The 22,104-nt window shown below is 40.8% G+C and overlaps 2 protein-coding genes across 2 annotated transcripts; both read left to right on the top strand.

Annotated features, from left to right (window-relative positions):
• The first annotated feature begins 1,277 nt into the window (after positions 1-1,277).
• On the top strand, positions 1,278-3,349 carry LOC137720485 (NDR1/HIN1-like protein 6). The gene is made up of 2 exons (XM_068459561.1): positions 1,278-2,415; positions 3,232-3,349. Exons 1-2 carry the CDS (start codon positions 1,676-1,678, stop codon positions 3,245-3,247), a joined length of 756 nt encoding a protein of 251 aa, XP_068315662.1. The 5' UTR covers positions 1,278-1,675; the 3' UTR covers positions 3,248-3,349.
• A 7,102-nt stretch (positions 3,350-10,451) lies between these two features.
• LOC137720955 (ubiquitin-conjugating enzyme E2-17 kDa) lies at positions 10,452-13,415 on the top strand. Its single transcript, XM_068460081.1, has 4 exons — positions 10,452-10,629; positions 11,472-11,599; positions 12,578-12,682; positions 13,072-13,415. The coding sequence occupies exons 1-4, from the start codon at positions 10,560-10,562 to the stop codon at positions 13,213-13,215; spliced, it is 447 nt and encodes a 148-aa protein (XP_068316182.1). The 5' UTR covers positions 10,452-10,559; the 3' UTR covers positions 13,216-13,415.
• The last annotated feature ends 8,689 nt before the right edge of the window (positions 13,416-22,104 follow it).

Raw genomic sequence — 22,104 nt, 5'->3', positions numbered from 1 at the left:
ATCTTTTGCTAAGTGACTTTGGATTGTACATTCTAACGGGATTCCATCAAATGATTTGATATGAAAACTTCAAATCTGTTTTAGTGCCACTACTGATTACTCGGGTTGCATTAGACTGAGGACTTGTTTAGAAGTGCTTTTAAAACAACTAAAAATGATTTTCCATGATCCACTTGGATTTTTATAAAGATTGGTTTCAAAAACATTTTGACTAAAAATGCTTTTAGTCATTTTAAAAACAATTTCAAACAAGTATTAATTTAAAGGAAACTGCAAAGCACTTCTATTGTTTTCTATTTTTCTAATAAAAATAAAATAATTACTGTTAAATTTTGAAAACAACTATTTGTGTTTGGTAGTTTTTGAAAACGATATTCTTTATATTCTCTGAAAAGTTGTTGCTCTTGCATTCAACTTCCTAGTTTCCTAATTTATGTTTTATAAAAACTATTACCTACCAATTGTATTTTAATTTATTACCCTTTCTGGAAAAAGAAAAATAAAAAACTGTTTTTAAATCTTATCCCAGCCCTAACCTACAGTTTTCCTGCTTTTTGGCCATTCATGCATATACCATAACCCAACCAACCAATCTAACCATTTCACGAAACAAAATTTCATGAAGGTTTAATTTTGTAATTGCCCCCTAAACTTTTTATTTCTTTCACTTTGGTCTTTTAACTTCTTTCTGTCTCATATTGGCTTCTAAATTTTGAAAGTGTGATTAGCTAAGGCCGAATGAAACTTCGGTTACAAAAGTTGAGAGAATGGCACACAACAATTTTTGAACAGCATTTCAGTGTTCAACTTGCTTTTGACCAAAATTTCACCCAGCTGCTAGTATGTAAACACTTATATCTAAGGATATGAGTTTGTTCCTACCAAAAAAACTCATGGAATTGAATAGCACCCACCACTAATCCTATTAAATCTTGTAATCGTCATCGCTATTGCCCTCGTTGAACAAAATTCTTAAGCATTCGTGGATCAACTTGGGACGAAAAAATTGAAGGCAAAAAGTGAAACCACCACTAAAGTTCAAGGACCAAATTTGTAATTAACTCTTTCATAACTAAAACAATAAAAACAACTTGTCCAAAAATCCCTACCGCCAATATCAGCATCCAAACGGCACGCGTGAATCTCGCGCCTAAATTGCCCCCGCCCCGACCCGACTGGATGTCCCCATCGTCCCAAGCCTTACTGCTCACCCGTCTCTCCCTCTCTCTCTCTCTCTCTCTCTCTCTCTCTCTCTCTCTCTCTCTCTCCCCCCTACTTCTCAAAAATTGAACGACTCTGTCTTGGTGATCCGATTTCCTGAGATTCAATCCTTCCCCTTCCTTTCTTCCTCCATTCTTCATCTTTTTCCTCCAAATTTCACTACCCATTTCTTCTTTTCCCAGAAATTCAAATCCACATTTCAAATTTATCAGAATTAAAATTCCAGAAATTGCAAATTTCCATCCTTTTTTTTCAAAAATGTTCTGACCCCTTCTTCCTGCTCTGCACGATTAATTTCACTACCCAAATCAATCCAATTTCTTGAACTCAATCACATTTTTTATATTAATTACTAATTTCTTTATTATTCAAACAAATTTCAATCTAATCCCATTTGGGTCTCTGTTTTTTTTCTGCAAATTTACCCAGAACAGAAACAGAGTAATCCAACAAAATGGCTCAACAACCGCCCATTAAACCGGTTCTCCAGAAACCTCCAGGATACGGATACCCGCACCAACCGGGCCGGCCCGTACCCAGTCCGCCAGGCCGAAAGCCCAACATCCCCCCTTCTTTCCGCCCAAAGCCCAGCCGGGGGAGCAGCTGCTACTGCATATGCTGCTGCGTCTTCTGCGCCTTCCTCCTCGTCGTCGTCATCCTCGCCGCCCTCGCCGGCGGCATCTTCTACCTCCTATTTGACCCCCGGCTCCCGGCCTTCTACCTCCTCTCCTTCCAGATCCCCAAATTCGAACCCGTCTCCAAACCCGACGGGACCCACCTCGACGTCCAGGCTGTCACCAGTGTCGAGGTGAGGAACCCCAACCCGAAACTCGACATCTTCTACCGCGAGGGGATCGAGATGTACGCGACCCTCGGGGACGAGAACGACGTGGGGTTGGGGCTGGGTTCAAAGCTGCTCAAAGGGTTCACGCATAGGCACCGGAACACGACGAATTTCAAGATGGATATGAGGGTGAGGAACAAAGTGGTGGATCAGACGGTGGGGCGGAGGCTGGCGGCGCAGCTGAAGAGTAAGGAGATAAAGGTGGCGGTGGAGGGAAAGACGAGGATTGGGTACGTGATCAAAGGGTGGAGGGTTGGGACGATGCAGATCAATGTCTTGTGTGGTGGCGTGAAGTTGAAGGTTGTTGATGCAGGAGAAATGCCCAAGTGCACCATCAATGCGTTCAAATGGTACGGAATTTTAAATTATTTATTTTGAATTTTGCATGCGATTTCATGTTTTAGATTTTTGTTTCTTAGCAAAAAGTTTATCATTCAGCATATTTATTTTTTGCTCATTACCCTAAAGTAATCATCTTATTTCTCGTCGAGATCTGGGTAATAAGCATTACCATTTATCACTGCTTGTGGGTGGTGAGCAAAAAATGCAACGTACTCCATGCTTCTTTTGACTACGAGGTTGATGGGTTCACTTATTTTAGTAGAATTTAAACTTGTTTAATACCGCTAAGAAGATCATCTTTTAGAACACATTGTAATATTACATGACCTAACAACTACTGAGTACCATGGAGTAACATAAAATTATTAAATGATAGAACGTAAATACATCACTTACCACATCATCTAATATAAAATTTAGTACAAAAAAAAAAAAAAAAAGCTCCCTTAAACGATATTCAAATAAAACCTGATTGTGAAGAGGGCATAGGTGTTTGGGGAGTATATGAATTATGAAAAGCATTCTCAAAAAATTAAGATATGTAGTTAGATAAGCGAGTGACTCTGTTTGCTGACTATGGTGTAAATAGAAATTTCATAAATGTATATATATAGATGTGGTGTCTATACATTTCAATGTGACTGCTAAAAATTATTAGAATTCTTTTTTCAATTGATACATGTGCATGTCATTACATCTGATAAGTGATTTCCGCACACTTTTTTTTTTCCTTATGTACTCATGTTTATAGGATTTGTGTCAAAATTGAGCATGAAGTATAGTCACGATCTTTAATTTCGGGGATTTTGTTGATATGAGCGCAGGATCAACATTCGTTGATACGATGGATCTGATCCTCACAAAGCATAATATGTAAAGGGTGATAGCGCAAGAGAATTCAATTTGGTGAGCTCATCAGCTGGATGCTGCAATTTCCAAGCAACAAATCGCAATTTCCAAGCAGACATTTGTTGCCAGAAGATTAAAGGATATGGATTTCTCCCTAATCTATATATCTTTCTAATATTTATAAACAAGCGAGCCTTTTACAACGTATATTCTTGGGTGTTAAAAAAATAAAAAAAAAATAAAAAATAAAGTATTGGATGGATGGGGGCAGTATCTATATGAATTCCAAAACACAGGCTAACATGTGTGAGTTTAAGCTTTTGGATCCTTCTAACGCATTTGGAATACATATCAGTTTAGAAGGAGCGAGGGTTGAAATTTTAATTTATTAATTTGTTTATTTGGTGACTGGTTTGGACACTTGGTTTAATCAATTAGTTATTTATCAGCTTAATATTTTTTTTTCTTTTTATATGATAAAAGCTTATTTGGTTCCTAACATTTTGCCATATGTATTTATTTGCAAGTTAAAAAAATGTAATTATGTAATTTAGTACTACGGTCTAATAGTATTATTCTTTACTTTTAAGTGAGAGATCTTTTGTTTGACTCTCGTCAAAGACGAATTTGAACCATATTATTATGGTTTGTTTATTATCAGGCTTGATCCACTCTTTCACCATTAATGTAGATAATATTGTTAATATATATATATATATATATATATATATATAATTACGTATAATTAAGGTGTAACATTACATCTCCTCTCCCGCTTTTGTAAAAAAAATAAGTTGTGACATCTTTTTATTACTTTGGTAAAAGTGGGACACAACTTATGGATTGACCACAAAGACAGTGGCAGTAATATACAAACACTGATTGCACCTAAACCCCATGTCTCTAAAACGAGCCAACAAATAAAACTAAACCCTAGCTTCGAAAATTACACAGAATATAACCAAAGCTCACAAAAGGGCGACGAGTGCTTATAATACCACGCTAAATTGGGGCTGCAGGTCTTCGGAGAGTGTCTGGTGATAGTGACTTTATCGGCAGAAGCCGTGACGGACCCGAACTTGAAGACGTTGATGTTGGCGGCAACTGGTTGAGGCACCACAACTACGCCGTCCATGCCCTGAGACTCGGTCGGTTTCAGATCTGGGTTGGCCTTAGTTTCAAGTTTGGGTTCATTCCCTTCCACCACGAGTGCAGACTTGTCACTCCCCAGACCTGGCGCCGTATAAAAACCTGAATCCATTGAGGAAATAAAAATAAAAAAAATAAAAAGAAGAGCAATGTAATGTTTTGGAGCTAATTATGCATTGCGTAACTGATGTGAATTTCCAAATTGTTTTAAATGGTGAGAAAACTGATAGCCTCTGCCCACGAAGAGGTGTTCGACAAGGTGATCCTCTTTCTCCTTATTAATTTGTTCTTTGTGATGAAAAATTATCTCATCCGATTAATGAAGCTGTTAATTCTGGAAACTGGAAAGCTGTTAAAGTTGCAAGACAAGGACCTGCGCCGTCTCTCATCATATGTTTGCAGATGACATTATTTTATTTTGTGAAGCCTCCAAAAAGCAAGCTCAGATCGTTAAAGGGTGCATTGATAAATTTTTCCTGGCTTCTGGGAAGCAAATAAGCTATGAAAAATCGATAATCTATTGCTCACCTAATATTAATCGTGGAATGGCTCTTGAACTGAGTCGCATTTGTGGTTCTCCCCTGACTAATGATTTGGGAAAGTATTTGGGAGTTCCGCTCATTCATGTAGGAGTTTTGAGACCCTCTTGTCCCACATAAGGCAACAATGGTTTTTCACTAGCCTTTATATAGGCTTATTCCTTATTTTTGGTAATTAGAAATTGGATCATTTGGAATGAGGATTGATGTCACATCCCGGTCCGGGATGGATCACTTCCCGGGCCCGCTCCATCACCGTAGCACGATATTGTCCACTTTGGGCTTACCATTCCCTCACGGTTTTGTTTTTGAGAACTCACGAGCAACTTCCCAGTGGGTCACCCATCATGGGATTGCTCTAGCCCCTTTCTCGCTTAACTTCGGAGTTTCTACGAAACCCGAAGCCAGTGAGCTCCCAAAAGGTCTCGTGCTAGGTAGAGATGGGAATATACATATAAGGATCACTCTTCTGGGCGATGTGGGATGTCACAATCCACCCCCCTTAGGGGCCCGACATCCTCGTCGGCACACTCGCGACCAGGGTTAGGCTTTGATACCAAATTGTCACATCCCGGCCCGAGGCGGATCACTTCCCGGGCCTGCTCCACCACCGTAGCACGATATTGTCCGATTTGGGCTTACCATTCCTTCACGGTTTTGTTTTTGGGAACTCACGAGCAACTTCTTAGTGGGTCATCCATCATGGGATTGCTCTAGCCCCTTCTCGCTTAACTTCGGAGTTCCTACGGAACCCGAAGCCAGTGAGCTCCCAAAAGGCCTTGTGCTAGGTAGAGATGAGAATATGCATATAAGGATCACTCCTCTGGGCGATGTGAGATGTCACAATCCACCCCTCTTAGGGGCCCGACGTCCTCGTCGGCACACTCGCGACCAGGGTTAGGCTTTGATACCAAATTGTCACATGCCGGCCCGGGGCGGATCATTTCCCGGGCCCGCTCCACCACCGTAGCACGATATTGTCCGCTTTGGGCTTACCATTCCTTCACGGTTTTGTTTTTGGGAACTCACGAGCAACTTCCCAATGGGTCATCCATCATGGGATTACTCTAGCCCCCTTCTCGCTTAACTTCGGAGTTCCTACGGAACCCGAAGCCAGTAAGCTCCCAAAAGGCCTCGTGCTAGGTAGAGATGAGAATATACATATAAGGATCATTCCTTTGGGCGATGTGGGATGTCACAATCCACCCCCCTTAGGGGCCCGAAGTCTTCGTCGGCACACTCGGGACCAGGGTTAGGCTCTGATACCAAATTCTCACATCCTGGGCCCGCTCCACCACCGTAGCACGATATTGTCCGCTTTGGGCTTACCATTCCCTCACGGTTTTGTTTTTGGGAACTCACGAGCAACTTCTCAGTGGGTCACCCATCATGGGATTGCTCTAGCCCCCTTCTCGCTTAACTTCGGAGTTCCTACGGAACCCGAAGTCAGTGAGCTCCCAAAAGGCCTCGTGCTAGGTAGAGATGAGAATATACATATAAGGATCGCTCCCCTGGGCGATGTGGGATATCACAATTGAGGTTTGGGCTACTAATTGTGTGGACTAGGCTTGATGATTATACTATAATATTAATATAAATTAATATTAATTAATCAAGACAAGGGCCTTAGGCCTCAAGGAATTAAAATTAATCTGATCAATTAGTTTTAATTTCGAATTAAGTTTTTAATTAAATTAATTAAAAACGTTTTGATTAATAGACACAACTCTTTGGAAAGAGTTGTATAGCTTCAGATACATTCAAAAGGTGTTTGAAGAGGTATGAAAGAGCCTATATAACTGGAGTCTTCAGTTCCATCAAAAATGATCTTTTATTCCTCCACTATTCAAAGGACATAGCGTTTGCGCTAGCCTCTACCTTCAATTCATTCAACTTAGTATCATTTTAATTTTTTGTAATTATTGTGTAATTACATTCTGTATTGCAAGTATTTTTGAATAATAAAGTATAAGTATTTCGGTTCTGTATTTCCGTTATTTTATTGTTTCTAAATTGTTCTCCAACAATTCATTCTCGCATCACTAAAAGCATTTGCAAAGGCTTGGTAGAAAAAGCTCAAGCTCGATTTTTTGCTTGGAAGTTGAATTCAGTATCTCTTGCTGGTCAGGCCACACTTGTCCAATCTGTCACCTCCGTCATCCCATTTTATGCTATGCAGACAGTGAAATTACCAGTTACCATTTGTGATCAACTTGATAGGTTAAATAAGAACTTCGTCTGGGGCTCCACTTAATCCAAAAATAAGGTTAACTTGGTTAAATGGAGCCAAATTTGCCTTCCGAAGTCTCTTGATGGGCTTGGTTTGAAAAACTGAGAGATGAATTTGGCTCTTCTTGTAATTAAGAACTCTTGGAGATTGATGCAGGGGGATAATGGCCTTTGGGCAAAACTTTTACAAGGAAAGTATGTTAAAGGTGATATGGGTTAATTACTCAATGATAAAACTGTTGTACGCTTTTCTTGTACTTGGAAATGAATTCTTGAAGGGACTAAACTTTTGCATGAAGGGCAACTATGACGAAATGGAAATGGCAATATGGTAAAGTTTTGGACGGACAAATGGGCTAATTGTGATATTTTGCTTCATCATGCTTCTTGCCTGCTTTCCAATGATATGCTTAAGGCCACATTATTGTTACAATAATGGTTGGGATATTGGTCAATTATTACTTGTTTTACCAAGGGAGATTGTCGAACAAATTCTTAGCATTCCATTTGGTTTTGATGCTTTAGCTGATAAGTGTATCTAGAGTGGAACATGTGATGGTAATTTTTCTATTCAATCTACTTGTATGTTGGCCATTAATTCAAGTGGTTTTCCTAATTGACGATGGGAATTCGTTTGGAAACTTCATATTCCTCCAAGAGTTCAGTCTTTCTTACGGCTGCTTTTTCTTAATAAGCTTCTCATTAGTAAACAAAGGTTGAAAAAGGGTATGAATGATAAACCCTGAGTGTCAAAGATGTACTTGTGGCGTTGAATCAATGCCTCATGTTTTCAAAGATTGTCCTAAGGCAAGAGAACTTTGGCAAAGGTTGGGAATGTATAATCCACAATTAGACCACATTGATTTTCATGATTGGCTTCATTTTAATCTCACCAATAAATCTCTCATATTGGGGGGGGGGGTGGTTTAGAGTGGAGGTTAGTTTTTTCCATTGCTTGTTGGTTTATTTGGTATCAACGAAATAAATTTATTTTTTAGCAGAATTTTGCCATGATTGATCAGCCTACAATTGCTGTTTGTACTTATCTTCATGAATGGTTGAAGGCAAATACTCACAAGATTGATAAACCTCATAGGATTGAATCTTTGCTCCATTGGGAAGTTCCTCCTTCACGTTGGTTTAAGCTTAATGTTGATGGTTGCAAGAAGGGAAGTAATAATTCTATTGGAGCAGGTGGTGTTTTGAGAGATTCTGATGGTAAATGGATTTCTGGGTTTTGCCCCAATTTGGGCTTAGGTGAGATTCTCAATGTTGAATTATGGGGTCTTTACTTAGGGCTTACAATTGGCATGGAGATTGCGAATTGATAAATTATTGGTGGAATCAGAATCTGCAGTCACAGTTCATTTGGTGTTGCAAGCTGCTGGCAATAATCATCCTTTAGGTCCCTTGTGTTGGCCCCATCGAGATTTGCTTTCAAGATATTGGCAATGTGAACTTCGGCATGTCTACAGAAAAAAGAATTTTATGGCGGACAATTTAGCAACCTATAGTCTTGATTTAGATTTAGGTCATTTTTATTTTGATACTCCTCCTTCTGGTCTAGTTAGTTTTATTCGTGAGGATCGACTTAGGATGTCCTGATCTAGATTTATTATTGAATAGGTTTGTTTGGGCTTGCTTTTAGCCCCATTTTTCAACAAAAAAAATAACGTGAAGACCCTTACAAGTGTCTAAAAATAAATAAAACTCTTAAATCCCTCTTCTAACACAACCTCAACTTGTCTGGTACCTACCTAATTCATCTTTAAAATATAATGGTGATGGATGTGACAAGACTTGTAACTGATTGCTGTTTGACAAGTGACTTGGCAATGATGCGGCTTCCCTATCAACAATTAAGTGGGTCACACTTATGCCATATTAGAGATTTATTGACAAGGTTGACGGATGTGCCTCCTCCATCCTCCCTACTCATCTCAATTCATAGATTTTTTAAAAAGAAAGTTCTTGCAACAATGACTAACCTGTGGAGGTTGCAAGAGAGTCAAGAGCAAGAAAACGAGTGAGAAGATGAAGAACGAATAAGGAGACGTGCCTAACACCAACAATGGTTAGGGTAAGAATAGTACTTGGTTACTCAAATGATGAGTAGGAGTTCTTAATCAAAATTATTTGTGGCTGATTCATAGAACTTCGTGTTCATGATATGAACTATTCATATTATGAACTACTCTATAAAGATCGCTTTTGCAAAAAATCAATTAAAAAAGTAAGGCCGTTTAATCATTGAAGCATAAAATCTGCTTCAAATGGTGATCAGTTTCCCACCATTTCTGCAAAAAATCAATTAGATGCTCTCTAGCCCGCTCTGTGTTTGGGCTAAGAAGATGCTCATCCTCACTACTTGACCCGACCCATTCCAAGATTCAAAGCAGGGCCAAGTGGTCAAGTACCCTCCAAACGCCATCCACAGCCGTTGAAAATCCACAATCTAACACAGTCATTAAAATCAACGGCTTAGAATCATACAATAAGATTCATTAAAAGCAAGAACCTCTTTGGAATCTCTCTCTCTCTCTCTCCTAGGGGTGGGTTGAAAAAATCGAAAACAAAAAAAAACCCGAACTGAATACCGAACCAAAATCGAAAAAACCCGAACCGAAGTAAGAAAATCGAACCGAACCGAAAGTTATTGGTTTGGTTTCGGTTTCGATGATTCAAAAACTAAACCAAACTGAATTAAATATAATTAAGTTTATTTATTTATTTAATGTTTGAGTGTTTATATTCCAAGCCAAATTTAAGTTTAGACCCAAGTTTTAAGCTTTTGCTTTAGGCCAACCATTAACCCATAATCCAAGTCTTTTTTCTTCTCCCACCCAATCCTCTTATTTCTTCCATTTTTTTCTCCCCATCCGACCCTCTGTTTTCTTTCTTTCTTTTCTCCCCACCCGACCCTCCCTGTATCTTCTTTCTTTTTTTCTTTCTCTAATTTCTATGAAATGAAAAAATTGTAAGCGAAGTTGTAGAGCATAGACCAATTTTCAAATTAAAGAAAAATGGTTTATAAAAAAACCAAACCAAACCGAAATCTAGTAGAAAAAAATCAAACCAAAATTAAATCAAACCGAATAAAAACTGAAAAAAATTAAACCGAACAAAACCAAACCAAATCAAAATTTCGGTTTGATTTCGATTTTGACAAAAAAAAAATTGAACGGGGTAAAACCGAATCCACCCTTACTTTCACATCTATCGGGCAGATAGTGACAAAAATACATTATTATTATTCCGTCCCTGCATATCATCTTCTTATTATTGGACACTTTGTCAAGTTCCTTCCTCTTCTCTCTCTCTTCTCCTCTCTGTCAAAGCAACGCCCCCTTCCTTCCTTAGATCCGTACGATCTGCGAGGTCCATCCATGGCTTCCAAACGGATCTTGAAGGAGCTTAAAGATCTCCAGAAGGACCCCCCGACCTCTTGCAGCGCAGGTATAATCCCCTTCTTCTTCGACCCCTCTTCTTATTTACCTTTTTTCTGTGTGGTTTTACCCTTTACTTTCGTTTTTTAATGTTCTCAGCCGATTTCGAAGCTCGATCTGTGAATTTTGAGCCTTTTTCCGATATGGGTTGTGTGTAATTGGCTTGTTTGGTTTTGTGTTTGTTGTAGCTTAAGTTACTTTTTGCAGAAAGAATTTTGGGTTTTGTGAAAATTATGTTTTGGATTGCATGGTTGGATCTTTGGTAGGCATTTTTTTGTTTGGTTTTCTTCCAATGCAATTTTGCGATTGAACAATTTTTGAAAGCTAGTGAATTTTAAGTGTTGTAGTGTGCTAACCGAAATTGACTTGAGTTATTCGGAAGTTTTGTTGTGTCAATGAAATAAAGGATCTTTTATTCATCACAGGGTTGGAAGACATTTCGGATATGTAAAATCTTGTGATAGACAAAGTTGAAAACTTATGAATGTTCAGAATTGTAATGTGCTAACTGAAATTTGACTTGAGCTATGCGAATAGTGGTGTCAATGATTAAAGTTCATACTGTTATGGGGAGGGAATTTGCACCCGGTAGCGAATTTGTCATGGTTGATCACCATTGATCTTTTATTGAGTTGTTGCCTGATTGAGACTCAATCAAAGATACACACTTTTTTCAACAGGTTTTGTTTTTCTTTCTAATATTTACTGAACTGTGGAAGTAACAAGTTTCTAGTTGCTGAAGAAGGCATGCATTTAGTTGCTTGAACTTTGTGTGTTAAATTTATATGTAATATGCATTTTAAAAATGATTTGCTATGAAACGATTATGAGGTTACTTGTGTTCGATGTCAGGGCCTGTTGCTGAGGACATGTTCCATTGGCAAGCAACGATAATGGGCCCTCCAGATAGTCCTTATGCAGGGGGTGTCTTTCTAGTTACCATTCATTTCCCACCTGATTATCCATTCAAACCACCTAAGGTATGGAATTTTAATTTCCTTGTTAAAGTTGTTAATTTAGCTTCATAGCGATGGCATTATTGCCAACTGTTGTTTCTTCCCCATGCCCCCTTTTCCCTATCCCCTTGGTTTTGGTTTGGGGTGTGTTCATGCATTGTCAAGAGATCCAATAAATATTATGGTTTTTTAGTCACAGTGTCAGAGAAATTGTACCGCATAATGTGATTCTTCCATGGTTGGAACTTACAATTAAGAGGTTGAAAATGTATGAACATTTTAAGAAAGTACCCATTTTTTTTAATCAGTTTGTCCTATATTGAATTGAATCCCAAATCCCCAATTCATTGTCTATGAGATTAGGGAACCAAATTTTATAAAAACTAGTGATATTTGGATGACAACACAGTACGAGGACATAGGCATGGTGACATTGAGAACAACCACTGGATCAGGTGGCGGTGTTTCAATAGTGTTTGGAGTTTTAGCGTGCGGTGGTATAGTTTAGTCATCCAACAACTTTTCAGTTTTTCCATCTATTTGATTCTGGCATGCGACAAAGTTGTTGCTCTTTGATAGGGAAGGGATTGTATTTTTGTTTTGGTAGGTGGTGATGATTAAGTCTTTGTCCAATTAACTCTTACTCCCTTGGATTTTCATTGACTTGTATGATATTTGTCTTGTTAAACTACTTAACAGTAAAAGTATGTGTTGAAACATTCTTGATGCCTTAAATATATAGGGCCATGGGCCAAGTCAAACACTTAGGCCTATGTCTTAGCCACCTCCCATTGCATCAGCATGTTCAGTTCCGTGTATGACTTGGGGTTCGGCTGGTAATGGCCTGAGAAGATACGGTTGAACCTGGCTGGCTCATCAGATCTCAAATTGACCCTTTTCAGGGAAATGTCAATAGTATATCATGTTTTGAATTGTTGCCAATGCTTTGGCTGAAGATGAAATTCAATCTATTAATATTCTTTCACCAAATTGTTTTTGCAGGTTGCCTTTAGGACTAAGGTATTTCATCCCAATATCAACAGCAATGGAAGTATCTGCCTTGACATTTTGAAAGAGCAGTGGAGCCCTGCTCTCACCATATCTAAGGTTCTGATCTCTTCGTGACTCGTTATGATTTAATAATGTCATATGTTTCAATTTTTCCAGTCCAAGATACATGTGGGTTGGTGATTACCATGAATAACCCCACAAATTGCATATTTTCCATGCTGAAGTCCAGATGGCTGCGTGTCTGATTAAATGCTTTGTTCACAAATTACTTAATTTTAATCTTCACCATGTACGCCTCATCTGGATTTCCATCAAGGAGCATATGCCACTGGCTCTGCTCTCCATTGTTGCAGGAAACATTTCGAGAGTGGGTGCACTGTGGAAGGCTGTCATTTGTTAATACACGGTTGCTATGCACCCTTTTCACTGTTTGATATCTGCCAGTTTTTTAAGTGGGTGGGAAAGGTTCTTGTTTCCTATTTCAGGTATTGCTATCCATCTGTTCCCTGTTGACGGACCCAAACCCAGATGATCCCTTGGTGCCGGAAATTGCTCATATGTACAAGACAGACCGGTCAAAGTACGAGACAACCGCAAGGAGCTGGACCCAGAAGTATGCTATGGGCTAGCATGCTTTGTCGCGAGGGCATGTAGGACATCGGTTTGTATTCCTTGTTATGTATAAAAGAAGCGTGGTTTCTACTTTTGTAATAGACATTGAAGAATGGTTCTACATGTTCACCCCGGCAAGTCATGACGATGTTTTAGGTGGTTTAATGGATATTTATCGTAACAACTTTGAAATATCAGCAGTTACATGTTCAATTTACCGTCTATATGTGAATACGTAAGTATTTTGTGACCTCCCCCGCGTGGATTTGATGCATGATGGTACATGAACCCTAATGCCTGCACTACTATGCTAGTCTCGCGGTAGTTGTATACGGCATCACTGTACCACTAGCATAAGGCCATATAGGTACCGTTTGGTACGCAAACGGGACGGAACGGAACGGAATGGGATAGGACGGGATGGGACGGGATGGGACGAAACGAATGTTCTGTGTTATGTTTGGTACGCGCAGGATGGAACGGTACGGTTGTTCCGTTCTACGTTTGGTAAGTGCATGATAGCACGGAACCGAACGATTAAATGACCAACTTACTCTTGTTCCTGTGAACACGAAAGATTTCTTGAAACAAGAAACCAGAATAAACGTGTACAAAATAATATTTTTTGTGTTTATGATTTTGGGGTTACGATCTCTCTCAAATTTGGTCATCTGATTCTATCTCTGTAAGATGTAGATTTGTTGATCCAAGGGCCGTCGAGGCTTGATCTTGGATGAACAATTGTAAGTTTCTTCAAGGGCCTTCGGGGCTTGATCTTGAATGTTGATGGATGAGCGGATCTTCAAGGGCTTTTGGGCTTGATCTTGAAGAACGGTTGGTTTTCTTCAAGGGCCGTCGAAGCTTGATCTTGAATGAACAGTTGGTTTTCTTCAAAGGCTTTTGGGCTTGATCTTGAAGAATAGATGTGTGGATTTGTTTGTTGATCCAAGGGCCGTCGGGGCTTGATCTTGGATGAACAGTTGTTGAACGGATCTTCAAGGGGCGTTGGGCTTGATCTTGAAGAATGGGTGTATGGGTTTGTTGAGGTTGTTGATCCAAAGGGCCGTTGGAGCTTGATCTTAGGATGAACGGATGATGAATGATGAACACTTTCTTCAAGGGGCCGTCGGGGCTTGATCTTGAGTTGGTGGGAGTTCTTCAAGGGCCGTTGGGGCTTGATCTTGAAGGAGGATTTGACGAAGAACGAAGAGTGCTTTCTTGATCCTTCGGAATTCTTGGGAATTTGGATGCTTGAGAGCTTTGGAGTTTCAAAGCTTCAAGGATTTGGGGAATTCTCTTCCAATTTGGGAGTAGAGAAATGTATTTGTGAATTCCTTGATGCTTGATACCTTGATGGAGAAGCCTATTTATAGGCTTTGAGAATGAATCACCACCACAAAATATTTTTTTCCTTTCCAAGCACCATTGCCTAATTTTCCCACTTAATGCAATATTGAAATTGAAGTGGTGTAACTTATGGCCTAATTTCCCACTTAATACCATTTTAAACTTGAAGTGGTCTAACTTATGGTCTAATTTCCCACTTAATGCAATATTGAAATTGAAGTGGTGTAACTTATGGCCTAATTTCCCACTTAATACCATTTTAAACTTGAAGTGGTCTAACTTATGGCCTAATTTCCCACTTAACACCATTTTAAACTTGAAATGTGTATGCTTTGTCATTGCCCAAATGAGAAAAACTTGCTTTGATCCGTAATGGATTGAAGTGTGCTTGCCTTGTCATTGCCCAACATGAGAAGAAAAACTTGTTTTGATCCTCAATGGATTGAAATGTACTTGCCTTGTCATTGCCCAAAATGAGAAGAAAAACTTGTTTAATCCTTCAAGGGTATTTCTTCCTATTTTGTTGAGTCACACGCCATGTGTACAATTTGTACAACACGTGGCGTATGCCATGTATGCCTTGACACGTCAAAACTTTAATGCATTGGTGAACATTTGTTTTACTGAAATTTCGATGTCTACAAATGCCCCCACTTCAAGGCGCGTCGTAGACATGTGCTTGTCACGTGTAGAAGATGCGTTTTGAAGTCCCTTAATGTAGATGTCAACCCAAGGGCTGTCGAGGCTTGATCTTGAATTGGGCTGGAAATTTCTTCAAGGGCCATTGAGGCTTGATCTTGAGTTCGACTGGAAGATTTTCTGGTTTCCTCCAATCGTTGATTTTCCACAGGCTTAGTCTTGAACTGGGCTGGAAATTTCTTCAAGGGCCATCGAGGCTTGATCTTGAGTTCGACTGGAAGATTTTCTGGTTTCCTCCAATCGTTGATTTTCCACAGGCTTAGTCTTGAACTGGGCTGGAAATTTCTTCAAGGGCCATCGAGGCTTGATCTTGAGTTCGACTGAAAGATTTTCTGGTTTCCTCCAATCGTTGATTTTCCTTTGTGCTACTCTTGAACTGGGCAGCAGGATTCTTTTGGTCTCCTCCGAAGGTCTGAGCTTTACTCCTTTTTTTTCCTGTTTCTTTGTTCAATCTCTCCAATTCGTATTGAAGAGGGTTAGAGGATAGCTCAGCATATGCAGTTGTTGCTTGTCTCCACATGCTTCAATGTATCATTTTCACTTGCCTTACTTGCTCCCCTTTGCATAAGTGGTCCCTTCTTTGGAAGTGTATCAACCGTTGAAGATGACTACTCGAGAGCAACGCTAGGTAAGCAACTAGGGAATAGATTCCAGGCAGTTGGTTCCAGATCGGAAGACTGACTCCAAGTGCCGGCTGATTGCTTCTTCACTTTGTCATGCGAGTAAGAACAAGGACAAAGGAAAGGACATGGAGAAGGCATGATATGAGATACCTTTGCTTTTGAAGAAGCAGCGAATGAATCAGCACATATATTTGTTGTGCTTGTCTCCATATGCTTCGATGTATCATTTTTACTTGCCTTACTTGCTCCCCTTTGCAGAAGTGGTATTTCCTTATGCAGGTGTGGCATCTTCTCTTGTAGTATTTGTCCTCTGATGCAGGAGTTGAATGCAAACCTTGCATTTGAATGGACCCTCACTTCTTGGTGGCAGCGCAAGTTTGAGTGGAGGTTCCGACATATTGCTTTCTCTGTCCTTGTCTTGGCAGGTGAGAACAAGGGCAAAGGAAAAGACAGGGAAAAAGCATGATATGAGATACCTTTGCTTTCGCCCTTGATGATATGAGATACTTTTGCTTTTGAAGAAGCAGCGAATGAATCAGCACATATATTTGTTGTGCTTGTCTCCACATGCTTCGATTTACCGTTTCCTCCTGCCTCATCTGTACTCCAGGCATCTGGTATCTTCTTTGGGGAAGAAGAAAAAAAATTGAGTATTTCGAGAGGCTTTGCTGGGAGTGCGCCCTCAGAGGTGAGGAAGAGTTGGGCATTTTTTTTTTTAGGTCTGCCTTGCCATAAAAGATGAAGGTCGACATATATAGGGATTTCCCAATAGCAAGTTATGTTCTTTTACCCTTGTCGACAAACGTCTCTTCGATTTTTTAACAAGCGTCTCTTCGATTTCTGAGCGAGCGCCTCTTCGAAAAAGTAGTCACGGGTGCGGCTCTGTCACCACGCTTGTTGGCAAAGGCGCGTAGTTGGGATGATAACCTTCACGTGTTTTCAACTTTGTCAGAGATCTTTTGACAAAGTTGAACGCGTTATCTGAAAAGCCGCGAAAGCGTCGCCGAACTTCACGCAGGAAAATCCGATTTTTTGAATCGGTGGTCGTGTCGCCTTGGTTTTTTATAGAGGTATCGATCACCTCCAACATGCACACTTTGAAGATCGCTCGTTTGTGAAAATCGTCTTCGGCCCTTTCTGATTTTACTCCATCCACCTTTCTCTTTTAACCTTTTGACAATGGCTAACCCGTCTAACATTTGTTTAGATTTGAGTCTCAGCAGTGATCCGAGTGCGCCGCGTCAGGTAAATGTATGGTGCCCTTCTTTCTTATCTTCTAATGGCCCTTTGACAGGTGAAGATTCTGTGATGAAGGACGCAACAACAGCTACGATAGTAGCTAGGAACTTCTTCACTCCAAAAGATAGTAGGCTGCTTTCAGAACGGTCCGATGAGTTGGCCGTTCAAGAGTCCCTAACTCTCAGTGTTCAGTGCGCAGGCTCTGTGTCCAACATGGGCCAACGCCTACTTGCTCGATCCCGCCAAGTGGAATCATTGATGGCGGAGGTGGAAACTCTTAAGCAAGAGATCAAACAGCTTAAGCACGAGAATAGAAGTTTGCATGTGCTTGCAAATAACTATTCGACGGGCATGAAGAGGAAGCTTGATGAGCTGCAAGAATCCAGTGGTCGAATTCAAAGTGACCGTCAAAGACTTGCTGCTTTCTTCCAGAGGCACCTTTTTCCTGGCTCATCTAGTGTTCCAACAAGTATTGAGGCCTCTTCTTTGATGCCTCCCGCTTCTGTAGTTTTCCCAAGTAGTGGGGCTTCACGTGAACAACCTTTATGAAAGCTCCATCTCTCTTTCTTTTTTTTTTTTTTTCTTTTTTTTTTTTTTTTTTTGTACGCACTTGTAATTTCTCGGAGATCAATGAACATGCTTTATTTTATTTAGTGTATTGTGCTAAATACAGATAAAACATATACATCACCAAGATGTGTTATTTCCCTTTTTTTTTATTTTTATTTTTTTTTATTTTGATGATGTGACTGTACTTGAAGTTTTGAAGTTTCAAGTTGCCTACGTACCCTTGGTTGAGGAGGGATCAAGTCATGACGTAGTTCAAATGAGTGATGGTTTTTTTTTTTTTTTTTTTTTTTTTTTTTTGATGATTTTGCCGTACACAGTTTATGCTCTTGCGGGCCAGGAGCGTTTGGTGCCGTTTGCAGTTTCAGCTCGTGTAGGCAAGGAGCGTTTGGTGCCGTTTGCAGTTTCAGCTCGTGCAGGCAAGGAGCGTTTGTTGTCACCTTTTAGGCTCGTGCGAACGAGGAGCTTTGGTTGTCGGCTTTTAGGCTCGTGCGAACGAGGAGCGTTGGTTGTCGCCTTTTATGCTCGTGCGAACGAGGAGCGTTGGTTGTCGCCTTTTAGGCTCGTGCGAACGAGGAGCGTGTTTGAATTTGTCAAACGATCTTAGAGAGGCATTCCTTGCAATCTTCTTAGCAAGGAGTCTTGACCGAGTGATTGAAGAAGTCTTTGGGGAAGAAATCGCGCATTGTGATGGCAACGGACGATCTTTGTGTCATAACTTCCTCATCCTCAACACTTTCATGTAGCTTTGAAGGTTGACGGTAGCTGCTTTGCCCCATTTCCGATTGGTGAACTTGTGGAGGAGACCTATGTTTCTTGTGCATTTTCTTTGGAGTGACATAAGTCCATCCTTCAACTTCACTTGACGTGACTGACATGGTTTTGGAGCATGCCCCCAGCGGTTGAGGTGAAGATTTTGAGTTCAAAGAGCCAGAAGTGACGGTGGTATAGTTTGACTTCACCACATCATTAAGATCTAGCTCGATGATCCCTTTCTGAGCTAACTTCATGATGAGATCTTTTAGCACAAAGCACTTTTCCGTCGGATGACCAATGAAGCGGTGGAATTTACAGTACCTTGGATTGTCAGTACGGTTCATCTCTTCCGGCCGTTTGCACTCAGGTAGGTCGATCACCTTTTTGTCAAGCAAGTCTTTCAACATGGCAACCACGTCAGAGTCGGGGAATGGATAAGTCTTCTCCTCAAGCTCCTTCAAAGTGCGTCTACGTATCTCTTGATCACGAAAAGCTTCAGTTTGAATCGCCTTGCCTCGTGTATGGGTTTTGACTGGAGTTGTGTTGACCGTCATTGCTTCCTTGGTGGGTTTCCACGCAGCCTTATCCACCTTGGGCCCCAAAACTTTGTCATTCTTGTAGTCGGCGATCTGTTCTTTCTTCCCATGACGGGTGATGCTTAACTCCATATCATGGGCGCGGGTGGCTAACTCCTCAAATGTTCGTGGTTTGATGCCTTGAAGGATGTAGTGTAGTCCCCACTGCATGCCTTGAACGCACATCTCAATGGCAGAGGTTTCAGAAAGCCGATCTTTACAATCCAGACTTAAGGAGCGCCATCTATTTATGTAGTTGATGACAGGTTCATCTCTCCACTGTTTCGTACTGGTCAGCTCTAGCATGCTTACAGTACGACGAGTGCTGTAGAAACGGTTGAGGAATTCCCTTTCTAGCTGGTCCCAACTGTTGATAGACTCGGGTTCGAGGTCGATGTACCAGTCAAAAGCGTTACTTTTCAGCGAACGTACGAACTGTTTGACAAGGTAGTCTCCCTCTGTCCCAGCATTGTTGCAAGTTTCAATGAAATGGGCGACATGTTGCTTCGGGTTGCCTTTTCCATCGAACTGCATGAATTTTGGGGGCTGATAACCCCTTGGCATCTTCAAAGCATCAATCTTCTTGGAGTAAGGCTTTGAGTACAGTACGGAGTCATGCGAGCTTCCTTCGTACTGTGTCTTGACAGTGCTTGCGATCATCTCCTGTAGCTGCTGGATAGAGAGAGATTCCATGAACGCCGTTGCTTGGTCTAGCTTCAGCTTCTCTTCGACTTTCTCCACTGGAGGCTCCTCTTCTTCGTCGACTTCTTTCTTTAATAGGCCAACATTTGGGTCGACTTTCACGTCGGGCAGCGCATCTAGTTGGTTGACAAGTGCGGCAATCTGCAAGTCCTTCTCTTCCACAGTCTGTGTAAGCTTTGCAATTGCTTCGCTCATTTGAGCCAGTTGTTCTTCAACAGAGGTGACGCCGATGGTCATGACTTGTGCAACCAATAGACATGACTTTCCTTCAGACATCCATAGTGTTGATGAAGAACCCCATTGGCCATTTTGGGGTGTCATCTTGTGTGCCTCAATAGCATGCTTTGGTGCCCCCATCAAGGTCAGGTGGATGACCGACTCGCGCCTTTGATGCTGCTCTTGCTTGCTTAGCAGTACCAACTTTGCAGCGGCATGTTGAGAAGTGGTTGTGGCACCAATGGATGCTCCATTTGCGGCGGAAGTGCTTATGCTTCTTCCCTTGGTGGTTGCAAGAACGGCTTGTCCCTTGCTTGATGCCATTGATTTTGGAGGTGTGCTTTGGTTGTTGTCAACTCCGTAACCATGCTCCTTCAACTTCTTTTGAGTTTTGTGAGGTCACGATCTTTGTCGTTGACGGTGTTTGAAACCTTCTTTCCAAGATTTGAAGAGGAAGCAAAGCCATGCCTAGCCTTTGACATGAGTTCGTAGGCATTTGGGTTAAAGCCTTCTTCGGTCTTCTTAGTTGGAAGAGAGCTTGGTTTCACTTTGACGCCATGTTGCGCCTCCAGACGGTTGATGAGTCCGGCGGTTTGCAAGTTTTTCTCCTCTGCAGTCTTTAGCAGCCTTGCAATTGTTTCCTTCATCTGAACCAGCTGTTTTTCAATGGAGGTAGTGCCGATAGTCATGACTTGTTCTTTGTTTGAAGTCATGGACTGTGCTTGAATATCTTGAACGGAGACAGAGATGAGAGGTAGAGATGATCCCACCGGGCGTGCCAAATTTGTGAACACGAAAGATTCCTTGAAACAAGAAACCAGAATAAACGTGTACAAAATAATATTTTTTGTGTTTATGATTTTGGGGTTACGATCTCTCTCAAATTTGGTCCTCTGATTCTATCTCTGTAAGATGTAGATTTGTTGATCCAAGGGCCGTCGAGGCTTGATCTTGGATGAACAATTGTAAGTTTCTTCAAGGGCCTTCGGGGCTTGATCTTGAATGTTGATGGATGAGCGGATCTTCAAGGGCTTTTGGGCTTGATCTTGAAGAACGGTTGGTTTTCTTCAAGGGCCGTCGAAGCTTGATCTTGAATGAACAGTTGGTTTTCTTCAAGGGCTTTTGGGCTTGATCTTGAAGAATAGATGTGTGGATTTGTTTGTTGATCCAAGGGCCGTCGGGGCTTGATCTTGGATGAACAGTTGTTGAACGGATCTTCAAGGGGCGTTGGGCTTGATCTTGAAGAATGGGTGTATGGGTTTGTTGAGGTTGTTGATCCAAAGGGCCGTTGGGGCTTGATCTTAGGATGAACGGATGATGAATGATGAACACTTTCTTCAAGGGCCCGTCGGGGCTTGATCTTGAGTTGGTGGGAGTTCTTCAAGGGCCGTTGGGGCTTGATCTTGAAGGAGGATTTGACGAAGAACGAAGAGTGCTTTCTTGATCCTTCGGAATTCTTGGGAATTTGGATGCTTGAGAGCTTTGGAGTTTCAAAGCTTCAAGGATTTGGGGAATTCTCTTCCAATTTGGGAGTAGAGAAATGTATTTGTGAATTCCTTGATGCTTGATACCTTGATGGAGAAGCCTATTTATAGGCTTTGAGAATGAAGAACCACCACAAAATATTTTTTTCCTTTCCAAGCACCATTGCCTAATTTTCCCACTTAATGCAATATTGAAATTGAAGTGGTGTAACTTATGGCCTAATTTCCCACTTAATACCATTTTAAACTTGAAGTGGTCTAACTTATGGCCTAATTTCCCACTTAATGCAATATTGAAATTGAAGTGGTGTAACTTATGGCCTAATTTCCCACTTAATACCATTTTAAACTTGAAGTGGTCTAACTTATGGCCTAATTTCCCACTTAACACCATTTTAAACTTGAAATGTGTATGCTTTGTCATTGCCCAAATGAGAAAAACTTGCTTTGATCCGTAATGGATTGAAGTGTGCTTGCCTTGTCATTGCCCAACATGAGAAGAAAAACTTGTTTTGATCCTCAATGGATTGAAATGTACTTGCCTTGTCATTGCCCAAAATGAGAAGAAAAACTTGTTTAATCCTTCAAGGGTATTTCTTCCTATTTTGTTGAGTCACACGCCATGTGTACAATTTGTACAACACGTGGCGTATGCCATGTATGCCTTGACACGTCAAAACTTTAATGCATTGGTGAAC

This window comes from Pyrus communis, chromosome 16 (genome assembly GCF_963583255.1).
Source record: "Pyrus communis chromosome 16, drPyrComm1.1, whole genome shotgun sequence".
Taxonomy (NCBI): domain Eukaryota; kingdom Viridiplantae; phylum Streptophyta; class Magnoliopsida; order Rosales; family Rosaceae; genus Pyrus; species Pyrus communis.
This window is presented reverse-complemented; position numbering and strand designations above follow the sequence as displayed.

Coding starts and splice junctions, on each gene's coding strand:
- LOC137720485 (XM_068459561.1), top strand. CDS start 1,676: ATGGCTCAACAACCGCCCATTAAACCGGTTCTCCAGAAACCTCCAGGA.
- LOC137720955 (XM_068460081.1), top strand. CDS start 10,560: ATGGCTTCCAAACGGATCTTGAAGGAGCTTAAAGATCTCCAGAAGGAC. Junction 10,630..11,471: donor CCCGACCTCTTGCAGCGCAG/GTATAATCCCCT, acceptor GTTCGATGTCAG/GGCCTGTTGCTGAGGACATG. Junction 12,683..13,071: donor CTGCTCTCACCATATCTAAG/GTTCTGATCTCT, acceptor TTCCTATTTCAG/GTATTGCTATCCATCTGTTC.